We start from the raw sequence: 25,770 nt of genomic DNA, 5'->3' as shown, positions 1-25,770 counted from the left end.
TATGTTTGCCCAGAAGAACTTTGACTGCACTTAGTCGTGACCACCCACCGACGCATTGCGATTTCCACCAGCCAGCGAACGAGCGAGCGTGTATAAGCTACAAATAAAGTTTAGACAACTTATGGCCCGACCACGCGCCCCGATACGCAGGAGAATTCGTGGTAGATATATTGCTTATTGACTGCGCTGTGCGAGCATTTGCAATTTATACGAGCTTGAGTGGGGTGGAAAGGGGCGCATTGCTATACAAACCGATAACTAACCTATATGTATACCTAAATATATACTTGTATTTGTATGTTCCCTTATATACTCGCTTATCATGCATTCACTTCTCTTGTTGTTGTTGTTGTTGTAAGTCTTGTTGTCATTATTATTGCGCTGTTTGTGTGCGCACTATTGTTGCTGCTAAAAGAGCCGTAAAGGAAAATTAATTGGCTACGCTGCGTAGGCCGCACTTAATCATTTTAATTAATATGACAGGTGATCCGACAGTGCATAAGAGAATGTGCCTTCTGAGGCATCCCATAAGCAGCAGTGTACAATAACAGCAACAACAAAACACACAACAATAAGATGGCAAAGCTTGAAGACAGTCAAAGGTGGTGCAAAACTTGTTGAACTGCAGCGTCGGCGGTGGTGGAAGAAGTAGCAGCAGCAGCACACTGCTACGCATATCCAATTACCAGTGCTCACCGTTTGCTAAATCATACACCCCTGGCGCCGTATTGCTTTTAATTAGTTTGACTCTTGACACTGGCCTCATTTATATACATTGCAGACACACATACACACACTCTCTCTCACTCTTTGCTGTAGTTATAGCTCATATAACAACTTACTGACTTTCATCTCTTTCACTTGCAGACGCGCCATACTGGCCAACACCGATGTCTCCGGCCATACGCCTTGGCAAAGCGTCTTCCAGCATGACTACTGGGGCACACCGCTCACCGATGCCGGCTCGCATGGCTCCTATCGCCCACTGTGCGTGCTCAGTTTTCGTTTCAACTTCCTGCTGGGCGGCTATACACCGTGGGGCTTTCATCTCATCAATAATCTGATGCACTGTTTGGCCACCGGTTTGGTAGTGAAGCTGGCGCGTTATTTCCTAAACTCCGTTTGGGGTGTGCTGGCGACGGGCGCCATCTTTGCGGCGCATCCCATACACACGGAGGCTGTGGCGGGTATTGTGGGACGCGCCGATCTGGCGGCCTGCATCTTCTACCTGCTGACGTATCTAATGTATATGCGGCATATAGTGTGGCGTGAGCGTGGTGAGGTGCGTCAGTGGTGGGCGCTAATACTGACGGTGGTGTTGTCACTTGTAGCTTTACTCTTCAAAGAGACGGCGATAACGGCGTTACTGGTGTGCGCCATATTCGATGGCTTACGCGGACTGTGCGGCTTTCGCGACAAGGTGAGTGCATTTACAGAGATTCAGTACTCAAAATAACTGTAACTGTAGTGTTTACTTCTTTTCAACAACTCCTTTGCGTCACTTTCATTGCAGCATCGCATGCGCACGCTCTGCGTGTTGGCCGTATCGCTGATGTGCATCGTCTACTGGCGTCTTCTCGTGCTTCCGCGTCCACAAACCGCCTTCTCAACCGCAGACAATCCAATCGCGAAAATGCCTTCTTTGTGGTCGCGCTTACTGACCTTCCTCTACCTGCCGGTCTTCAATTTCGGTCTACTCGTGAGTCCGCGTGTGCTCAGCTTCGATTGGGGCATGGACGCCATACCGCGCATAACCTCACTACGTGACGAACGCAATCTACTCAGCTTTGCTTTCTACGGCACGCTGGCCACATTGGCTTTCAGAAGCTTTAAATATTTGTGGCGGCGCCGCTCGGAGCGCATGGCAAAAGAGCAGCGCCATGCACAACAACAGCAACAGCAATTGCGTAAATCACGTCCGAAGAAGAAGTATCGCATGCCGGACATAACGGCCGCTGCATTGGAATCAAATACGACCTACAGCTTACTGGATGCAACAACATTAAGCCGCGCGCCTTACAGCAGTAGCGCAGCAACCAAGCCAACGTCATTGCAATCGCTGTTGCAACCGGAGGCATTGCCGAGCGCCACACACCTGTCGTGCACTTGCCACGATTGCAAGCAGGAGCTTAGCTCGGCGCATCATACCGCTACGTGTCGTGCCCTTAACAATAATAACAATAACAATATGCAGTGGCTGCATGCGAACGCGTTCAGCGATTGTTGCTGCCATCAGCTATTTCAGTCTTCCAGTGGCACACCACACCTGCTGGCGGTGGCTCTGCGCAAAGCGCTCATGGCGGTGGTGCCGCGCGCCTCACGCAGCAGCAGTCGTTGCAGCAGTAGCACGACGGCCAGCAACAATAGCTCCGGCAGCAATACCTCCAGCAGTAGCAACTGTAGCAGCGCGCATACAGCGGACGAACAACAACGCGCGTCACCTATTTTGCTGACGCCACGCGCCGCGCAACATACCAACAATGCGTGCATACTGCTGATGGCATTGTCATTCCTAACGCTGCCCTTCATACCAGCTACGAATTTATTCTTCTACGTCGGTTTCGTGGTGGCCGAACGCTTGCTATACTTGCCCAGCGTTGGCTATTGCCTGCTGGCTGGCTATGGCATCGGCAAGCTGATGGAGCGTGTGCGTTCGCCAGCAGCGCGCAAGCGAAAAGTAGCGCTCATACTGGGTCTCAGCCTGCTGTTGAGCGTGCTTGGCGCTCGTACGGTGCAGCGCAACTACGATTGGTACGACGAGGAGAGTCTCTTTCGTAGCGCGGTGCAAGTGAATCCACCAAAAGGTAAGATAGAGATATAAGTAGTACTAAAATATCATGTGGCCTAAGCTTTTAATTGAAATTAGTTTGAAAAATATTTTGAATAATAACTAAAGTGATTTTCTGTAAGGCTCTTATAAATTTCTTATAATTTCTTGATTAATTAATATCGCCTTTTTTCCACATCATAGCTCTCGGCAACTTAGGAAGTGTACTTAGCTCTCAAGGACGTTATGAGGAGGCGCAAGACGCGCTAATTGAGGCAATTAAGCATAGACCAAACATGGCGGATGTGCATTTCAATTTGTAAGTACCAAAATTTTGATCAATATGTTTTCCAAATAAATTAAATCCCATAATAGCATATAATTTGTGTAATACTTAATCAGAAGCCCAAAAATAAATTCGTAAAATATTTTCGGAACAATTATGTAACAGAGTTTTCAAGAAATGAAAAAATCGGTTTTAGAAAATTTGAAAATTCCATAGTCATTAAAGATAAAGCTAAGTTTATTAATTTTGAACGCCTGAATGATGAGAGAACAAAGAGGATATGGTTTAAGTTGAAATCGACCCCAGAAGGAGAGAAGAAAATAACCAGAAAATAAAATACAAAATATTACGGAGAGATTTTTGGTTAGAGATCTCGAAGAGCATACAGTGAAAGCTCTCTTGGACGGACATTCACCGTCGAGCGATTTTTGCCGGCCCAAGAGGGGTGTCCGCCTAAGAGAGGGTCATTTGTTCTAAAAATTTAACTTGGTGCATGAAAAAATGTCTGCCCAAGGGAGGTGTCCGTCAAATAGACGGGAGAGGTTTCGCTGTACTCTCAAATTAAAATGCCGATAGAGAGACAGGAAAATATCGGTGAAAAGAAATCAGTATTAGCTTTATTTCTATGATAATATCGATTCGCTAAAACAATGAAAGTGGTGAATCGATCAAACGACTGGTAAACGCAGAAGTTGTAGTAAAGTAGTTAAACGAGTCGTATACACAAAGTATGAAAATCACAAACTTTCCGAAGAAATCTACACAAAGCATTATTGAAATATTTTATAAATAAATTCTTGGAATAGAGTTGCACTTAGATAAAACAGAAAAAAGCCTAAAATAATATAAATTTTATTCAAAAAATAAGACATTTAATAAAACCTGCTTAAATAAAATAAGCATCAAGTTTTAAACTAAGTCTTCTTTCAGAAAGGAGTTGCCACATATTACAAATTTATAAACAGTGCAACAGAAACACAGCTTTTTAGCTGATATGTAGCGTTTAAAAACTGTTTTTCGAGGAAATAAATAAAAAAATTAAACAGAGTTGCCACCTAGAGAAAACAAAAAATTTGCCAAAACTAATAAATAATGCCAGACTAGTCTAATAATTATTCTGGAAATATTTAAATTGTTAAATAGAACTCCGTTAACTATTATAAAAGTAACGGAAATACTATGTATATATATCTGTAATTGGTATAGGAAGCATTTATTCGATTATAATCGAATAGATAATAGCGCGCCATTCTTCTCTTTTCCTCGCCTTTCGGCGCCAGTGGGAAATCCCAAGTCAAACCAGGTCGCTCACCACCTGATTTTCCAAGGGAGTGGAGACCTTCCTCTGCTTCCACCGGTGGGAACTGCATCAAACACTTTCAGGGCTGAGGGTGTTTTCGTCCATTCGAACAACATAACCTAGCCATCGTAGCTGCTAGCTTTTTATTCGCTGAACTATGTTAATTTCGTCGTATAACTCGTACAGCTCATCGTTCCATCGTCTGCGGTATTCGCGGTTGCCAATGTTCAAAATACCATAGATCTTTCTCGAAACCTTTCTCTCGAAAACATCGGATGTTGCCATCGTCCACGCTTCTGCACCATACACCAGGTAGAGAATATTTTGCCAAGGTAAAAAAAGAAATATCTTCAAAGTTATGACTATCAACAGTGACGTGGGAGCCAAGACCCGAATGCGCTGACTGTTTGTTTGATGACAGCAGATATTTTGTCATGTCCGTATTCTCCACTAGACCCAATCATTTCGCTTCCTTATTCAATCTGGAAAAAAAAGAACTAACGTCGCGGTTGTTGCTTCCAATGATATCAATATCATCGGCATACGCCAACAGCTGTACTGTAGGGAAATCCTATAGTAAGAAAAACTTCTAAGAAGTATTACTAGTCCATATGAGCCGTATTTTGGACAAGTGTAACACCTATCGCAACACTAAATCTCATAACTTCAAAAATATTTCTGCTTTGTGTATTTATCATAAAAATAAGTGAAGATATGGCAACGTTTGTAGCAATAAAGTTATATTTATGATTCTAGGGCTTAAATTTAGTTTCAGTATAACTAAATCTCGTCACATTATGAAATATTTGTATATAATTTTACTACTTTACCAAAAAGGAACTCTGTTGTGAATTTAAGAATTCTTTCCTTCAGAACTAACAAACTCATTCAATAAATATTGCTCGTAGTGAAATAATCACCTTCAACGTACGAAGCATTCTAGTGCTACAACTCACTTTAATTCCGTTCCGCTTCAAGTGTGTCCACAACTACTTTTCTAGTCAAAGCACACTTATGCACCGAAGTGAGGATTACTTAAATGTTGCATATTATCAGGCATTCGATTTGCAGTATTTTTTCCACATTTTTTCATTTTTTGTTTTTCGTTTTTTTATTTTCTCTTGAGCTTTGCACGCTTCCGGCACCCACCTACGTATTGCTATTTTCCTGTCGTTTTCCGTTTCCGTTCCGTTGTTCGTCATTTGCGCCATTCCAATTGCAACGGATTGCTAGCAAATCTCAGCGATTAAGTCACATTTAAGTAGAATAAATGCTGCAGCGGCACAACAAAAGCAAAAACAAAACAAGAAAAGCAACAAAAAAAAGAAAGCAACAAAATGCAGGAGATAAAAAACGACGAAAGCTGAAATTCAAATGAACTCCTGCAAAAGAGGCCAACCGGAAACTGAAGAAGAAGAAGAAGCAGCAGCAGCGGCAGCAAGCATGAATGAGGGACTGCAGTCGACGCAGCAGCAGCACAAGTGCTTACATACAACTCGCACTGCCAAGTAGATAGACAGACAGACAGACACCAATACACTCAGACGCAATTGAGAGTGCACTCATCAGCTCTGTCGCTTTCAATGCCCTTACAACTTACAACAACGGCACACTGCAGTGCTTTAGCTTCTCCTTTTTTATGACTCCATCGCTTGCTGTTGTTGTTGCTGCTGCTATGGGTTTGTTCATAAGCTCGACTAGCTCCGGTGTATGTGTATGTATGTGTGTGTGTGTGTGTCGTAGTAGTTAGAGCATTTTCACTACTTTTTACCAATAATCTCGTTGGTCCACCACCACCCGCACCACTCAGCCGCCCGCCCAGCTGCCTGTGCGGGTAAATTGCTGCAACGCACTATTTCTAAATTCAAAAGCCTCGTTTAAATAAATGCCGCAATGGTAGCTGTTGAGTACATATTTCGCATTCGCTTTCGCATTTGAACACACACACACACTCTCACCGACAACCTGCAGCAATTTTCACTTTTTTCATTGAATTTTTTTTTTTCATTCATTCACTTCTCTGCTGCTCACCTCTATATACCTTTTGGTGTGTGTAGTGTTGTGTGTGCCTTTTCGATTCTGCTTTTACATCGTACACTGTGGCAACGTCAATAGCATTGATGCCACAACATCATGGCCACTGATAGTCTCATTTAACTGCATGTCGGCGTATTGGTCTTTTGCATCTTCTTTTTTTATCTACAATACAACATTTAAAAAGGAAAACTTCAAAACAAGCTATCACTATACTAGAAATGCAGGTGATCAACGTAACTATGTCAGTGAAAGAGAGCAGAGCGCACACACACATACATATACATAGATGTAAGCCTGTAATCAGTTATCACTTCAAATGAAATGCGACTGTTTCGATTTCATAAAGCTTAAAAGCCCACACAGGACAGCGTGTTTAATTTCTTTTGATTGAAAAGCTAAGTCATTTTGCGCTATAGACAAAGGCAAATAACGAGTTTTCCGTCTTTCTTTGAGGATATGTCAGGTTTCTACGAACTTTATGTTGTTACTATCTATATTTTATATTGCGATACAATATTGTTTATCTCGAGCTGTAATGGCAATTCTTCTTATTGACAGGCGTTGGCATCGTTTACGCGATTATAGCCGAGTCCACAACAGCGCGCCACGCAGCTCTCTTTTTGGCAATTTGGCGCCAATTGGTAACACCAAGTGAAGCCAAGTCATTCTCCAACTGGTCCTTCCAACGGAGTGGAGGTCTCCCTCTTCCTCCGCTTCATCCGGCGGGTACTGCATCGAACGCTTTCAGAGCTGCAGTAGTTTCGTTCATTCGAACAATATGACCTAGCCAGCGTAGCCGCTGTCTTTTTATCCGCTGAACCATGTCAATGTGGTCGTATAAATCGTACAGCTCATCAATCCATCGTCTGCGGTATTCGACGTTGCCAATGTTCTGAGGTCCATAAATCTTCCGGAAAACCTTTCTCTCGAAAATTCCTATTGCCGTCTCATCGGATGTTGACAACGTCCACGCTTCTGCACCGTAAAGTAAGTTTGTAGAGTTTGGTTTTTGTTCGTCGAGAGAGGACTTTACTTTCCAATGGCCTACCCAGTCCATAGTAGTTATTTTTGGTTATGCTGGTTCCAAGGTAGTCGAAATTATCTACAACTTCACAGTTATGACTGTCAAGAGTGACATGGGAGCCAAGACGCGAATGCGCTGACTGTTTGTTTGATGACAGGAGATATTTCGTCTTGTCCTCATTCACCACCAGACCCATACGCTTCGCTTCCTTATCCAGTCGGGAAAAAGCAGAACTAACGGCGCGGGTGTTGTTTCCGATGATATCAATATCATCGGCGTACGCCAGGAGCTGTACACTCTTGTAGAAGATTGTACCTTCTCTATTTAGCTCTGCAGCTCTTATAATTTTTTCCAGCATCAAGTTAAAGAAGTCGCACGATAGCGAGTCACCTTGTCTGAAACCTCGTTTGGTATCGAACGGCTCGGAGAGGTCCTTCCCGATCCTGACAGAGCTTTTGGTATTGCTCAACGTCAGCTTACACAGCCGTATTCGTTTTACGGGAATACCAAATTCAGACATCGCGGCATAAAGGCAGGCTCAACTCTAACATAGCTATAGAAGGTCTTTAATGTAAATATACGCACGTATTTATAATAAGAGACATTAGAGAGGTACCTCATATGAACGTCAAATATGTATACGAAATATCTATAAAGTAATATAAAGGCTGATCCATTTCGAGGTTCCCTACTTTTTATAGAAACAGAAAATTCAAATTTAATGGGGAATTATTATTATTATACGAAAATACATTCTTTGACATTTATTTTTTAAAGATTATCTCTTTCAAATGTTGGCCGCGGCTACGATGACTCGTTCAAGCATTTCAACTGTTAACAGACACGGGTGATGTTTTGCATCAAGGACTGAATCGAAGCGGGATTGTCCGCATAGACTGTCCGCTTTAGACTTTAGACTTTACATATACCCGCAGACAAAAGTCTAATGGTGTGATATCTAAGTGACCAATCGACCGGCTTAAAACGAAATTATCTGCTCACCAAAGTGTTCTATCAATAAATCCATTGTTTAATGAGATGTGTGGGAAGTGGTGCCGTCTTGTTGTAACCAAATGTCACCGAGGTCACGAGCTTCAATTTCAGGCATCAAATACTCGGTTATCATAGCGATAACGATCGCCATTGACGCTTCCGTTCTCACCGACATCATTTTGAAGACCGGACCACAAACCACTCCAAACCGTTGTTTTTTTTTGGATGATATGACAGCTCTTGAATCACTTCTTTACAGAAATTTCATAAAAATGTTGGGCAATTTATACACGTTGTTCGGGTGTAAGTCTTTCCAGCATGAAATGTCAAACAATACTGAACAAAAATATCAAGACATCTTGACACGACCCACGCGTGATCTGTATAAAGGAGGCGATGGAAAAAAGTACCTCTACTTGGATGACCCGTTATAATAAAAATATATAATAGACTATTTAAAACTACTTTGAAGTGGATAGTAATATGATGACTTTTGTCATGTAGATGCTTTGTAGTTCTGAACTATGTAAGAATCAATATTATAGGTCTAAAATTATAATTCTTAAATTTATTCGATCTATCAAACAAACGACATATGTCTGGGAGGTCTCAGTCACACAATATTATGACAACATCCTTCTAACCTGGCTTGAATATTAGTGGAATATTTAATTCCACTATTACACAATTTTCTTTGATATCAGCTTACATCAATTTACAGCAGAAGACTCAAGCATCAAGAAGAACACCGACACTAAATATAACATACATACTGCTTCTGACAACTCTCTTCCAAAAATTGGCGAAACTGGTGCTCTTTCTCTATATAGTACCACATAAAGAATATGAGTAAGAATATCAGTGAGATATCGTAATTGAAGTATGTATGTAACGTTCCAAGTCATACCAAAAATTTATGAACTCATTAAAAAAACTCTTCTCCAGTTCTATATTCAAATTATAGCGATTTCCGACCATCTAACTGACTTATACTATAGTATATATCGGTCAGATATATATTTCCTATATCCCATAGAATTTAACATTGTTGAGGTTAAAGTCTGAATAGACAATTACTAGATGTTATAAATTAAAATGATTTAAAAATCTTTGCGAAGAACACTAAGTATCTAATTCAGACATTATTTGGAATAGAATTATAATTAATTGAAAAAAAACCTAAAATTAGTTAAATACCCAAAAAAACTTTCGAGATAAAACGGTTGAAGACTTTGTACGAAAAATCTTAGGAGAGTCTCAAATTTAAAAATATTACGAAATTGTACTCGAGAAATATTCGATAAGGTTTCCATTTAGACAAATTGTCAAATAGAGTTACCAAGTACTTCAAAAAAAATATGTACGAAATTCAAGTAATGAAAATATTTCCAGAATTGCTTGAGCAGATTCAAATTTAAAAATATTTCAAAATTGTTTCTAAATATTCAAAATGTTTAATTTCAAGATATTATTGAATAGAATAATAGATTTAGAATCGAAAATATAATAACAAGGAAATTAATGTTTATCAGAATAAATCAATGTAATTAAATCAAATCAGAGAATTTTATTTCCAAATTCTCTCGTCAAAAACTTCGCACAGCTCGATATAGAAAGACTACAGAAATTTTACAGTTCTGAGAAAAGTTATTGTTCTACATACTCCACCTTGCCAGTAGAACAAAGTACTAGCATTGCCTCGATTTTTTTCTTTAAAATTTTTTCAAATAGTGTTGAAAATACTCATGCTAAAACTAGCATCAGAGCAAAGCCAATTAAACTCAACGGACAGCAACGAAGATGCATTATGTACTGAGATGCCTCCGATTTCTCCATATACTCGTAGTTCGGTTTCCGTCTTTCATAATCCCTCGCTGCAAGCTGCGCGACTAGAGTACCGTTTTGTGATTACACAATTCCACAGTCTTCGACACAATCGCACAGCGGCGCTGCTGCTGCTGCGCTGCCAACGCACTCAACGCCGCGCTTCGAATGCTCTATTTCATTTCTTTTGTGCGCACTATCAAAGCGTAGTGCTGAGCTGTTGCCTTGAATAAGACGTATAGGGAAGGCGGCGCAAAAAAAAAATTCCATTGACCAAATGCATTTTGTTGTTGATTATTGTGTGTTTGACATAATAGGCTTTTAGTTCGAATTCATTCACGGACGGACAGAGTGTAGGAAAATCGTTTCCTTGACATTTTCCATTGTATGTACCCGCTCCATTTATAGGTGGGTGTGTTGGTGGGTGTATTGAAGTCGCTTTGTAATCCTACGGGTGTGTGTTTGTGCTTAACTTCTTGAAATGCCTGGGTATTGCTTTCTCTTAAACATTGCTCCGTTCGCCATTTCGTTTGCATTGTGTTCTGTTGCTATTGTGTTTCATCTACGTACATCATTCGCATTTGCTTCACGACTCAATTCTTGGCAGCCTTTTTTCTCCACTGACTTTTCGTTCACATTTCATGCAGCGCTTTGCTGCAGTATTAGACTGATTGCGAAATTCTTTGTACTGATTGCCAACCTGTGCTCTCTTGTGAACTCGACAAATTCAAATTTCATCAACTAATGAACTTAATTTGTGAAAGGCAAATTTAAATTTTAAATTTTGTCCTAAAATCCACTTACGTGTGTTTGCATTTATTTCTAAATTCCATATATAGAAGTGCTTATGTATATACAGGGTGCTTTTTTAGAGGTGTATATATATATTATTAAAGAATTGCTGTCAAAGTAAAAGTTTATTTTAGATTCTTCCGACTAGACCAAATGGTGTCTTCTGATAAAACAGATTTTTCTGACCAGACCATGTGGTAATTGCCGGCCTCTTCTGATAAAATAGATTCTTATTATCAAACCAAATTGATTGTCTCTTGTGATACCGAGCCAAGATAATGGTCTCTACTGATAAAATAGGTTGTTCTGGCCGGACCAAGTTAATGGTCTCTTCTGATAAAATAGATTATTCTGGCCGGACCAACTTGATGGGCTCTTCTGATAAAATAGATCCTTCAGACCATACCAAATGGTCATTGATTGTCTCTTCTGATAAAATAGATCCTTCAGACCATACCAAATGGTCATTGATTGTCTCTTCTGATAAAATAGATTCTTCTGGCCGGACCAAGTTTATGGTCTCTACTGATAAAATAGATTTTTCTGACCGGACCAAATTGATGGTCTCTTTTGGTAAAATAGATCCTTCTGGCAGGACCGAGTTGATGGTCTCTTCGGATAAAATAGATTCTTCTGGCCGGACCAACTTCTCTTCTGATAAAATAGATTCTTCTGGCCGGACAAAGTTGATGGTCTCTTGTGATAAATAGATAGATTGTTCCGACTAGTCTAAATTAATGGTCTCTTTTGATAAAATAGCTTCTTCTGGCCGGACCAAGTTGATGGTCCCTTCTAATAAAATAGATTATTGTGTCTATGCGTCATATATAAACTATGGCCGCTTATTGTGAAGAAAATTGCCCAAAATGAAAAATGTTAGTTTTCAAACAATGAGCTGAGGTTACCATATAGTTCAAAAACTAAATTCCATTAAATTCTCGCACCATTAAAGTCAAAATATCACCCATTTCATAACATTTTCCTTACTTATTAACATAAAATTTCTTCCGGCCTCTAAAAAGAACACCCTTTATATACCTTGAAATTTCCACTCAACTACACTGTATGCTATATGTGTACATATATCTGTGTGTTACCGAAATTCTGCGGTCTGAAACGAAATTTGTCATCACCCGCGCCGTAGTCAACGGTTTTAATAACATCAACGACATCAAAGAGGAAGACACACCGGCATGTGCGTTCCACCTTTTACTGTTAGCTTTTGCGTGTGTTGAATTCTCTTTGGAGTTTTTCCGGTCTTCGCATCTTAAAAGAGTGCAAATTGAAATCAAATTGTAGTCGGGTTTAAATTTGCACTGAAATATTCAGGTTTTATTTAAATGCGTTGCGAGGCTTTGATTTAAGAGGCGACTTCGCTGTGTAATATTGAGTCTTCCTAACCTTAAATTCATAATGAACTACAAAAAAATTAAATTAAATGATAATTTAAAGGGAAATATTTAATTTTTTAAATAATTAAGAAAATAAAAAATTAGAATCATTTCTCAGATTTTATTTTTTGATATAGGTGGCAACATTAATCCATAATTTTTGTGAATTAAGGTTTATCCTAGTAATTATTTATAAAATAATTTCTTAAAAATCTTATTTTTGCACAAATTTCTTCATTTTCTGCTTTAATTTTTTTAGAAGGGGCAACCGTGTTCTTAAATAATTATATTTCTTAATACTACCTTAATTTTTTTAAGAAGTTCTTATCTTCATCTGACCATATAATATACTTTGGCACACATTTCTTCATTTTCCGAATTAATTTCTTTAGAGATGGCAACTCTGTTCTTAAATAATTATAATTTTAAGACAACCTGAATATTTTTTAGAAGACCACCAATATCCACCATAAAATTTAAATGAATAATAAAATTTAAATTAAGTTTTCTAGAGGTGGCAACTCTGTTCTTAAATAATTATAAATTTAAGACAACCTGAAAATTTTTTAGAAGAACGTATATGTATTCATCAGAATCAATTTAAAATATTTTCACTTAATTTTTTTAAGATAGGTGGCAACTCTACTATGAAAAATTTCGAAATTAAAGCTATTTAGAGTAGTTTTCAAGGCTCTCAAATTTGTTAATATTTTGATTATTTGAATTTTACTACTCTCAAACCTATTGAAATCATTACAATAACAACAAATAAGCTTCCTGTTGAGTATATAAATTAGACTCATATGCGAGCTATATAAATATGAAAGTATGAGAAAGCTTATACTTTTCAAAGTCAATTGAGATATAATATTTCATATGCACACGTGATAAAAGAAAGTGCTCACCTTCAATTAGGTTGTCACAAGAAGAGAAAAGCGAGAGAGGACAATTCAAACGCGTCAAATCAGCATGGTGTGCATAAAAATAACCGTTATCAGCAAAAATATAGCAAGCGAACAACGCTTGCATATTCCTAACCTAAATCGAAAATCAATGTCAGGCTTCCGCCCAACCACGAAATTTCCAAAAATCTAAGACGATTATAAACCATTGAAGGTGGTGTGCGTGACAGTTGGCGGGTTACGAGTGCCACTAACGTCACTGGCTGGCTGGCTTGGCCCTTTTGGAATATATATGTCTATGCGTCAGAGGATAACGTTTGCCGCGCTGTTACGCAGTGGCAACAACAAGTCTATTTTCGCTTTAATGTGTGCCGTTATGTGTGCACCTTTGTTACTGTCATTTTGTTACGTCTATTTTTGGCGCTCACTTAATGCCATGCATTGAACCGTGGACCATATCAATCGGTGAACAGTGGTAAGAATTTGAACGAAATCTTTCTAAATTCTTGATAGCTTGGATAGAAGAGAGAGAAGAGCTCAAAATGGGAAGATGCAGAATATTTTTGTAATGAAAGTTGCTAAAATTTAATCGACAAATTTCTTTTCTTCAAATACTGGACGGTCTTTGGAAGGATTGTTGTTGTTTTAGCGACATCAAACATTCTCAAAATAATATTGAGAAACGATGGCGATTCGACAGTACTTTGTCGGATAAACATCCTCGTCCGTTCCAGTTACGTAGAACCGAACCGTCGTGAGAACGGGCTATTTAAATCTAGATAAAACGCTAAGCTTAGAAGTAATTTTGACATAAACGACAGACCCTGATTTTAGCAAAATCGATCGAAAGTTCGTAATATTAATGAGCTAGTCAACAACATTTAGCTCCCCCGTCGACTGATCCGTAACTTGAATTTAGCTGCATAGTAAGGTAGTATGCGACTAATCCCTGAGTAAAGTGTACGCAAACTGTATAGGCACAAACGATTTTGGGAGTATATTCTGCTTGGAGGTAGTTCGTGAAACCACCACGAAATCATAAGGGCAACAATGTATGCTTCATGACCTATCGTGGATTTCGAATCGGTGGCATAATTGGCTTACTTTTTCTGATTCTTACTCTCTCTGGTTAGCGGTGGGCACTATAGAGATTTGATAAACGATTTTGTTAGTGAAAAAGTAGAGTAATATATTTGTATGAACTTTCATTTCATCGGTTTGTCGATATCAGTGGTTCAAACTGAGTGCTCTCGTACTTAGATCTATCTGAAAACACTTCGAGCAATGGATGATCTTTCATTAAATTAACCAATACTATATATATGATTTAAAGTGTAGTTCTTGTAATAAAAAGTTGAGCTGGGCATAACTGATCTTCTGGTAGTTACGACTCGACGTCGTTAGACTTTTTTGAGTTTGTGTGGGATTGTCGTGAAGTACCGATTTGAGACGAAGAACTGGTAGTAATTTAGATGCTTATAAATAATATGGTCTAAGCCATTTGCTAGTAAGCGGGGCTCTATCGTCTCGAAGATATAAGCTCCTGAAGATTTAGACGTGTCAAACTCAAATCCCAGAGACTAAATATTTAATTATAGACCCTCAGTAGATTTCAGTGTCTATTAAAACCCAGTTGTATTGTGATTTGAAGACTCAGGGGCTACTATTTGCATGAACTCTTTTCAAAACTCTCCCATAAGAACGGTGGTTCCTTAATTTCAGACAACTTTTGCTTGCAATTCTTCTACTTATTACCCACCATACTCCCCCTCTTTCTTATTTATGCCCACCTTGTGTGCATTTGAAAGGCTAAATATCACTTATGTACATTATTTCACTAAGCGTCAGGCCCTACACCACTTCCTGTGCAACGCTGAGCGCAAAAGTATCACGCGGTGCGTCCACATACTCCACATATTCAATGTCCTATAGGAGTCTATGGCGAACGCACACACACTTATACGCCACGATTAACGACCCGAGGCTATAAGCTGAAAACCTTCCGAAACTGATTTTGTTTGCTGCTTTTTTTGTTTTTGCTTTTGCTTTCTTTTAGCATTGCTGCTCTTCTTCTCGGTCCATTGAACTTGTCACGGACGCTTTTTGATTTCTGACTATACAATGTGTGTTGCTGTTATTGTTGCTGATGCTGTGGTGTATTCTATTGTTGCTTGTTGTTGTTATTGTTGTTTGAAAGGCATTCACGTTCGAGCAAACAACAAAACCGATAATCACTGAACTGAATAATTTGATTTCTTTTCAATGGATTTTTCTTCTTCTGCAAACTTTACCACTTCTGGCTATAAGCGCTAAGCTGCAGCGAGCACAGACATTTGTATATACATAGATATATTTGTATACATAGATAAATGCATATATATCATACATATATACATGCATATATATTTATTTAGATATATCTCCTTTACAAAACCACTCGCAAATACATCGTCTTTTTGCTGAATAGCGAAATCAACAAAATGAAGCTGGCAGCAGCATTAAACGCTTAACAGCAAAACAGCAACAACAATGCAGCGAACGCATTGAACTGAATTTTTATACTCTAGCAACAAAGTAGCTAAGAGAGTATAATAGTTTTCTACACATAACGGTTGTTTGTAACACCCAAAACTAAACGAGTTAGATATGGGGTTATATATATCAAAATTATCAGGGTGACGAGACGAGTCAAAATCCGAATGCCTGTCTGTCCCTCCCTCTGTCCGTCCGTCCGTGCAAGCTGTAATTTGAGTAAAAATGGAGATATATTGATGAAACTTGGAAGACGTATTTCTTGACACCATAAGAAGGTTAAGTTCGAAGATGGGCAGAATCGGACCACTGCCACGCCTACAATCTGGCAATAACCGAAACCAGATAATGTTTTAAAATTTGGATGAAGGATCGCACTATGAAGGAGCATATGTGGATGTAATTTTTTTTACTAAGTTTTTTGTACATATCTCGTAAACTACTAAAGCTATATCACGGAAACTTTCTAGAGTCGTTTCTTTTAGGTACTATCTTATACAGTTGAAAAATGAAGGAAATCGGATTATAACCACGGCCACCTTCCATACAAAAGGTTATGTTAAAAACTACCAAAAATGCTTTAATTAAGTAGGTAAATATGTATATATGGTTCATAATATCTTCCTAGCTTCCCAATGATATGATGTGAAAACAGTCCAAATCGTTTCACAACCACGCCTACTTCCCTTATAACGGGTGATTTTTTTGAGGTTAGGATTTTCATGCATTAGTATTTGACAGATCACGTGGGATTTCAGACATGGTGTCAAAGAGAAAGATGCTCAGTATGCTTTGACATTTCATCATGAATAGACTTACTAACGAGCAACGCTTGCAAATCATTGAATTTTATTACCAAAATCAGTGTTCGGTTCGAAATGTGTTTATCGACAAACACTTTGAAGTCGGTTTGAATAGTTTACTTTACAATATATAAAGTAAGCATATAATTCTAAAAATCGTCGAAATAGGTCCAAAGGTTTAAGACACCATATATCAAATATGAGGACCGCAGCGCTTCTAAATAAATTTTTACCGAAAGTATAGGTAAGTCTCTCAGATATTTTGAAGAAATTCAGAGGGAATATGTTTCTTCTAATAATATGTCTCTGTGCCAAAAATGAGTGAAATCGGGTCATAACTTCCCTATCTCCCATATTACTAATATTAGGGTTTCGAATTAGGGTTGGACTTTATACCATATATATGCCGCATATTTGGCTCAAATTGTTGGTTATATTAATAAAATTAAGTAAAAAAAAATTGCGAGAGTATAAAACACACAATCGAACTTGGCCCTTCCTTACTTGTTGAACTTTTACGTTTGTTTTGTCGAGCTGTTTGTATCATTATTTTGCTCAGTTTTTTATTGACTTCAGCAACAGAGGAAACGCTGAGCTCGACTCATACGCTCTACAATTTACGCATTCACAGTTATATAAATATACATGGAAATATACATATATACACCCATCTAAAGACATATATACATATTTACTTACCTCTAATACATACATACATCTATACACACATATATACATATTTAGAAACGTATCAACATTTGTTTGTTGCTTAGCGTAATCTATGCCACTAACGCATTGCATTACTGACAACAACAAAAACTAGTAAAACAGCAACAATCAGTGAGTCCCTACACTGAACCGGATAGGGAAGTTGTAAGAACTTCAATTCACACACACACAATCATCAAACGTTGAAACAATGAAGCTAAGAAATCGTAAGCAACATTTTTTTGTACACTTCGTTTGTTTTGCAACAAAATCGCTGCAACAAAGTTGCTATTTTATTTCTACTGCTGTTGCTGGCTGATGCATGTCAGTGTTGCTTTAGTTCACAAACGATTTGAGGAAATTGCAAGTAGAAAAATGAAGTAAAACGAAGAATGGCAGAAGACTAAAAGCTGCCAAGCGCACAGCTACAACAACAACAACAACAACAACCTTACAAAAGCAACAATAATAGCAAAGCAATAATTCACTATAACGCCAAGGCAGGCTACTGGCTGCCTTAAAACGCTGCGCACTTGCAACTTACAGCGCTTCCTACACCCATCCGTCCCTCCGTTTGTTTTGTAATTTCACTGTTATGCTATGCTATGTTGTGCTATGTGCTTGTGCTCTGCTTTGCTGTTTGTTTATGTTTATTTGTGTATTAAAAACTCCTTTATTTTCGACGTTTAAACTACTCCTCAGCGCCCGCCTTCACTCATTTGCACGCGCTGCTGTTTAAGCTAGCACAGCTTTTCTTTGTGCCACAGCCTCAGCTCCTACTATGCTCCTTTGCTTATGTAAACTCGACGGCATACTGGCAAAAGGTGCTAGCTGCCAGCGAGCACAATAGACGTCCAACAAACTAACAACAAACCTTCAGCGCTCTGGCGTTCACTGAAATGGAAATCTGCTTGTGATTGCCAACACAGCATCAGCGACAGCAGCGCGCATTTAGTGGCGGCGCGTTGTGCTTGTAGCCTTGCAACAGCGCCTCGCCGATTAAACCGTACATAGTACTTGCTGCATTTACAGCTAACTCATGCTCAGCTCAGCGAAATCAGCAGCAATCACTAGAGCTCCCTACCGAAAACACACAACTTTTCGCCGAGGAATTTTTCCTATTTTATTTACGTATGTTTTTGTTTTTTATTTGGCATTTTTGCTGCTGCTTTTGCTGCTTCTTTTTCTATTTTTCGGTTGCAACTCATTGCATTGTGGCCACACTTCAAAAGTGTTCGGCGGTATTTATTTGCTCGATACACCGATATATATATACATACTTCTATATATATAGTGTAAGCTGTGTAAATAACTGCACGTTGGCGCTGGCGCTCTTTGCTTGCGCTAGTTTTCTTCAATGATTCGAAATTCAAACAATTGCTACTTGAATGCACTAATTTGTGCGGTAATTGAAGATTGCTTGTTGTTTAGTGTACCTAATTTTGTTTCGCACAACTTTTCGTTGATTTAATTAACCGGATTTGTATTGCATTTCCGACAATGCCTTTGGTGAATGATGGCTAGTTTTGTCTTGAACGAACTTTGTTGGGTTGCTGGTTATACTCCAATAAAGTGAAAGTTTATTACAAGAAGTTTTCATACTTCATATTCGGTACTATACTGAAGAGAAAATGTTTGGACTTCAATAGAAAGTACTTTTGAAAACTTTAAAATATGTTACTCTATTTAGTATCAGCTCTTTGATTCTCCTTCTCCCTTCATAGACCGTGTTCGATTTGCCACTTCACTGCTTGCTAGAGTTTAGCGGTCTCAAGTCTCACTCTTGTCAATACAAATGACATATGAGAGTAACAAAAAAGAATTTTATACAAGTAAACCTCATTAAAGTAACATTGCATTCTGTTCTATAATTCTATCAGTCTATATTATTTATACCAATATATTGGTGAATCTTAGGACAGCTATTAATTGAAACAATGATTTTTACTGAATTTATCTTAATGAATCAGAGCTTAGAACTTTTGCTACATCTCTATTACTTTTCCAAAGTAGTCTACGAGTATCTAATATCCTTTTCACACAGCCAAATTAATTGATCGATTAAAATTTTGATTGTGAAACCAGTTTTTGCCCATCACACTGTCGGCTACTCGATAATCGATCAGTTGTTATACATTTTTGTTATTGCTTATCATAAGAAGCTGGTAAGTTTCATCAGCTGATTGCTATTTTTTATTTATTTCCAACATCTTCTGTCGAGTAGTGTAAACAACAGCTCGCAGACAAAGGACGTATATATAATTACTTAGTTCTGGTTCTTGTCGCAGAGTTGCATTTCATTTTCAAGTCGATTAAAATTCAATCCAAAATTAATGTAGATTTTTATTTTGTATGGTAAATCGATCTTAATCAGCGTTTTAATCGAGCAGAGACCGGTTAATTAATCAATTACCACCTGTGTGAAAAACTGTAAGACAAGATTACATATGTCAAAACTACAAAATATATAAAAATAAGAGATCGAAAGAGGGTAAAAGCTAAAACATCCCGAGTGAGTTCAAATAATTTTTAATAACTTGGAATTAATTGAGTCAAAGTTGTTCAACTTCATTTGAAGGGGCAAAACATAAGGAGAATGCCAACGGAAAATAAAAAAAGGAAAGTAGAGCCGGTTAAAAACCCAAATCTGAAAGATGAACGAATTCCATAAATATCAAATATAGATCACTCTAAACATTTTGAATCTCTACTACGTCTAATGAACTACAACGAATCGAGACAGATCTGCGGTAACTTCTTCTCGACTAAAACTTGCGGAACATATACTAAATTTGGATCATACGCCGAAATAGTCTCTTTATCCTTTAAAGAGAGAGTTTGACGCGCTGAAATAATGTTTACCTCGTTTTTCTGAACTTTCTTCTTCAGATCTACAAAAGAAGGTCCAATTATATTTCTGATATACCTACCGAAATAGGTTAGGTTAAGTGGTAGTCTGTCGACACACCTAGGCCTTTGGAAGGCCCTTTGTGAAATCACCGGGACTGGAATTCCCTCACACTAATTTATCCTCTCTGAGCTACTCTGTTATCTTGATAAAATTAAGTAATTCACAAAGTTTGATATGGGCCGCTATATAGTCGAAGAAAGTGCAATCCGATAGAGCCTTACATCGGCATGGAAAATGCTTCTTCTTCTATTTCTTGGCAGCTTCTGCAGTAATCATTGTAAGGACAGCTGGCCTCCCAATCAGACAGTGAACTGTTAACACCCTTACTAGAGTTCTTACATCACTCCTTTTAAATTTCAATAGTCGACATATGCGGATCTTATTGAACTCAGACCACGTTTGTCTGCTTGGTCAAGTCTAGACTCAACTATATCTACAACATATTTGTCGATCAAATATCTGCATCATCCCTCTTTTTTAGCATCTAACTGTAAGATGGTAACCAGTCTGGCAAGTTCATTCGCTTCGCGGTTTCCAGCAATATCACTATACCTTGGAACCCATTGCAGATGTATCGGGAAGATAAGCGTCGGGTAGAATGCCACTAAAACTCCAGGCACTGCTTTTCCTATCCCAAGAGATTTTAGTGTTTTGAAAGCCATTTGGCTATATGGTTAAGAACTAAATATATTTGGATAAGAACTTTTCTGGATGATCGGGAGACGAAAGAGTTTCTTCACTTTCAAAATTCATTGATAATACTTAACACCAAAGTGTTCTGAGAATAAATATCAAACCCATGTTATTACTGTGACTGCTGATTTGACAGTCATCTCTCTAGTAAATTATATATCTCTTACAAAAACATACTCGTTAAACATATCTATATCTTTAAAATATTTTCTTTTTTGTTGATTTCAGGGGAATTTTATATCAAAATCAGCAAAATCATAAGGCTGCAGTGGAGTGCTTTCGAAAAGCGATACAGTTTCGACCAAATTTAGCAGGTAATTTAAAATTCTTTAATTTTTCATTTTAGAGTTTGAGTTTGAACAAATCATAACATTGCAAAATATTTGAAATATTCCCCTTAGAACTAACCTATGTTTCTTCATTGGTTCTTTTACTAAATAATTAATTAATTTCTTACAAAATTCTCATACCAAATTATCTTATTTTAATTATCACAGTGGCATTCCTAAATTTGGGCGCATCCCTCATAGCATTGGGTCGTTGTCGCGAGGCGGCACAAATCCTCAAGGAGGGCACACAGCTGAACGGGGCCGGTGTACGTGATCGTCCCGCACATGACAATGCACGCATCTCGGCCTACCTGCAACTGGGCGCGCTCTATGCCGAGCAAGGCAAACTGCAGCGAGCGCTGGCTGTCTACCGCGAAGCGTTGCATGCGCTGCCCTCGACGTACTATCAGCGTGATGTGCTTTATAACCGCATCGGCGATGTCTTCGGACGGTTGCAGCAGTGGAATGAAGCGGAGCGCTATCACTATGCGGCGCTGCAGTTGCAGCCGAATCAAGTGGCGGCGCACCTGTCGTATGGTATAACGCTGGCGCGAAATGTAAGTAGGAAGAGGGTGTAATTTACATTTTCTTTTATTTATTTTGAATCTTTGGACAACTGTTGCGTTGTTGTTGTTTTTCTGCACATAAATTTATGTTATTTTATTTTTTTCACTTACAGAGCAGCCGCGCCGCAGAGGCGGAAGTGTGGTTCAAGCGCGCCTTGCAGTTGGCGCCACAGCAGTCGAGCGCGCATCACTATTACGGTTAGTATTGAAGCGCGCCTCATTTAACATTATTATTTTAAGCTCTCAGCATCGAGCGCTTGATTTTTTTAATTTAAAAAATTTACAAATATCTAAGGCAGCTCTATTTATAATTTTTTTTCTTGCTCGATCTTTTTATATGCAGCGGAGTTCCTCACTTCCCAAACGCGTAGTGAAGAAGCGCTCTTTTATCGCATACGCGCCGCTGAGCTCGCGCCTGACGACTACGCTTTAGTGGTGGCGGCCGCCACAGCGCTACGCCTGTCCGAGCGCAAAGCGGAAGCGGAAAGCTGGTACCGCAAGGTGAGTCATCAAGCCCAAAAAATCCAAAAACTAAAAAAAAAATAATCTAGTCTATTCTTTAATATATGTTTAATGTCTTCTCTCCCTCCTTTCATTGTCTCTTCCAGGCTGTTGCGATGCGTCCCAACGACGCGCATGCGCACACCAATCTGGGCGCCATACTCCATTTGCTGGGACGCACCAAGCATGCGGCGCACAGTTACCAAGAAGCCTTACGCTTGCAGCCTGGCGATCCGACAACACTGGGCAATCTCGCCAAACTGGGCGTCATAGAACCCAAATGAGTGCATTAGCATGCGGCCAAGCATGCGCGAATTGAGGACGTATACATAGCGGTGGCAATTATATTTAAAGAAATGGAGCGCTGTATAGAATAGAGACGCGCGCTATAGAAGAGAGGCGCGCTTTGTAGAAGAAAGGCGTGCCTTGTAGAGGAGAGATGCGTTGTATAGAAAACAGGGCGCGCTTTATAGAAGAGAGACGCGTTCTATAGAACAGAGACGCGCTTTATAGAAAAGAGAGCACTTTATAGAATGAAGGCGCGCTCTGTAGAAAAGGCAGCGCTCTGTAAAAAAGAGAGGCGCTTTGTATAAAAAAAGAAGGGTCACCGCTTTGTTGTAATATGTGTCTGTAAGAAACGACTGCAGCAGGAAGCAAAATGTTTTGAATAAAAATTTTCCGTTTTCATACAGTTTGTTGTGCAAAACAAGAGAGAGAGAGAGTATTCTAATATTTTTGTAAAGCTAAATACTAATTAATTACATATATACATACATACATAACAGTACATAATTAAGTAACAACAATAAAAATGGACTTGAACATGCAACAAAGTATCAATAACCAGTACCAAACAAAACAGGAACTTAATGAATACAGTTATAGCATAAAAATAATATGAAAGAGAGATCGAAAGAGAGAGAGAGTGTAGAGTAAAATACAAATACATATTTACATATGAGTATATAATGTAGTTTAGCCGCTTGTAAATAACAGCTACTTATACAAAATGTTAAGACAAAACAAAAAAACACATGTATTTATGTAAAAAAATGAGAAAATTCAAATTGAAATTACAAAAAAAAAAACAACAAAAAATTCAAACAAATTATTTAAAAAATCATATGTCAGCAAGTCTATGTACGACAAACAAAAACAAACAACTGTTGGCTTTTGTGTTACTTGTTTCACTAAATTCTGTATATCTGTGTGTGTGTCTGTGTACAATTACACAATAGATACCGTTATGTCATGAAATTCAGTAATTACAAAAACAACTTGCGCAAATTGGCAGCGAAATTTTGTTTGTGTGTGCGTTGAATTTACTACTACATGGCTTTGATGCGGCGAAACTCTGTATAAAATTACCGTTGTAAATACTATATGATACGGATAAATATTGAATTATTATTATTTTCGAGCAGATAACGAACGTATAAGCAAAGTGAATTGCGGTGGTAACACTAAGTATTGGTATTGGCGCATTAGTTATGTATGTAAGTAATTAGAGTAGTTAAAGAAAGTAATGGGAAGTAATGGAAGTATATGTAGGTACAGGCGTTAGCTTCCGGTTAAACTAATTGTAATATTGAATAAAAAAATTAAAATAAAAAAAATTAAAAAAAGACAAAAAAATGAAAAACGCTGTGGATGTGAGTGTAAATGATAATAATAACTATTGAAATGTAAAGGCGTTATTACGACTATTGTACGCGTATTGTGGCGGTGTGTCGCCATATTAGACTAAATGAAAGAAATTGAGATATATATATGAATTAAATAACAATAAATGCATATACCAAAATTAAAGTAAAAAGTAGTGAATTTTAATATTTCTTGAAATGAAAGTGGTGTAAGTATGAACTTGCATAAAACACAAAATATATGTATACTTAAGGGGTTAGATGGATTTCAGAGGATATTTTTACTATGTTTTTAACAAAAGTTGTATTTAAATAATTCAGCATACCAAGGATCCATATTTAAACAATATTTTATGAAATTTTTATTTAAAAAATCCAAAAACTCCGCCATTGACATCTCATCTCTCTTAATATCTAAAAAAATGCTCTTGTCGTGGACAGCATAACTCATTATTGGTTCATCTATAATCAATAAACCAAAAATCTTTAAGTAGTACATGAATAAATCTCTTTATTAGACGCTTGAAAATAGAATAATAATATAATATGAAATTTTGACGGAGTTTCAACGAAAAAACTAATTTTTGTGGCCAAATTTTCACCATATATTAAGTTGACAAATATCCCCCTTCCGTTTTTTTGTTCTTTATTCAATGATTTATAAAAAGTATTACAGTGATTGGATTTAGTTCAAATAAGCGCCGTTTCGTTCGATAATCTTTTTCCATTTAGACGGCAACTTCATAATACCCCCTTTTGGAAGCCCCTCTCCTTATTTGCGGATAGATACCTTTCACAAGCTTCTTTTGACACCTCACACCATCAAGGGCGTTCGCCATGGACAGGAACAGGTGGTAATCACTTGGCGCTATGTCCGGGCTATATGGTGGATGCCACACAACCTCGCATCAGAGCTCCTGTAGCTTCTGACGAATCATCAACGGAGTGTGTGGTCTGGCGTTGTCCTGGTGGGACACTACACCCTGCCTCTTGGCCAATTCTGGATCGCCTGCTTCAAGCGGTACAGTTGTTCGCAGTAGATGGTAGAATTAAGCGTCTGGACATATGGCAGCTCATAGTGGATGATTCCCTTCCAATCTCACCAAACACACAGCAGACCACGACCGTTTTCGCTTGATATTGTCGTATGTGATCCATTTTTTGTCGCCAGTCACCATCCGCTTTAAAAATTCGTCGAGTTCGTTCCGTTTCAACAGCATATCGCAGGCGTTGATTCGGTCCAGAAGGTTTTTTTGCGTCAAATCATGCGGCACCCAAACATCAATCTTTTTTGTGTATCCAGCCTTCTGCAGATGGTTTAAAATGGTTTGGTGACTAACTCCCACCTCCTGGGCGATGTCACGAGATGCTACATGCCGGTCTAACTCGATGGTTCCCACTCTGAAGTGAAATAGTATCCGAATAAGAATAAGAATTAAATATATACGTAGAACAGAATACGTTCACGAAATCAATCATAATTAATTTCATTAAGATGTCTCACATATAAAAAATATATTAAGTATTAAATCCTTCGAAAAACGAGAAATTTTCATGATCAATATATGAGGTTTCGAAAAAGGTGTGAACTAATTTCATTTATTTTATGTATTTAACCATGGAATGCTCGACAAAAACTTTTCAAGATTTTTTTTATTAATATAACTCGTTCATTGAGTGTTGTATTAGACATCAAGTTCGCTCATTATGAAAATCAAAAATAATAAAAGATCATTACATCTAATTATAGGCGCTAGGTTAATTCGTG

The 25,770-nt window shown here is 38.2% G+C and overlaps 1 protein-coding gene across 1 annotated transcript in view; it reads left to right on the top strand.

Moving 5' to 3' along the window:
- Window positions 1-23,752, top strand: part of LOC105217522 (protein O-mannosyl-transferase TMTC2) — a 221,727-nt gene extending 197,975 nt beyond the window's left edge. The window contains exons 4-11 of the mRNA XM_011192564.3: window positions 868-1,420; window positions 1,514-2,804; window positions 2,972-3,086; window positions 21,192-21,277; window positions 21,461-21,849; window positions 21,972-22,056; window positions 22,202-22,359; window positions 22,467-23,752. Coding sequence (XP_011190866.1) covers window positions 868-1,420; window positions 1,514-2,804; window positions 2,972-3,086; window positions 21,192-21,277; window positions 21,461-21,849; window positions 21,972-22,056; window positions 22,202-22,359; window positions 22,467-22,643 — 2,854 coding nt within the window. The 3' untranslated portion in view covers window positions 22,644-23,752. The remainder of the gene's footprint in view (window positions 1-867; window positions 1,421-1,513; window positions 2,805-2,971; window positions 3,087-21,191; window positions 21,278-21,460; window positions 21,850-21,971; window positions 22,057-22,201; window positions 22,360-22,466) is intronic.
- Window positions 23,753-25,770: the final 2,018 nt, after the last annotated feature.

This window comes from Zeugodacus cucurbitae, chromosome 3, assembly GCF_028554725.1.
Source record: "Zeugodacus cucurbitae isolate PBARC_wt_2022May chromosome 3, idZeuCucr1.2, whole genome shotgun sequence".
Lineage (NCBI taxonomy): Eukaryota > Metazoa > Arthropoda > Insecta > Diptera > Tephritidae > Zeugodacus > Zeugodacus cucurbitae.
This window is presented reverse-complemented; position numbering and strand designations above follow the sequence as displayed.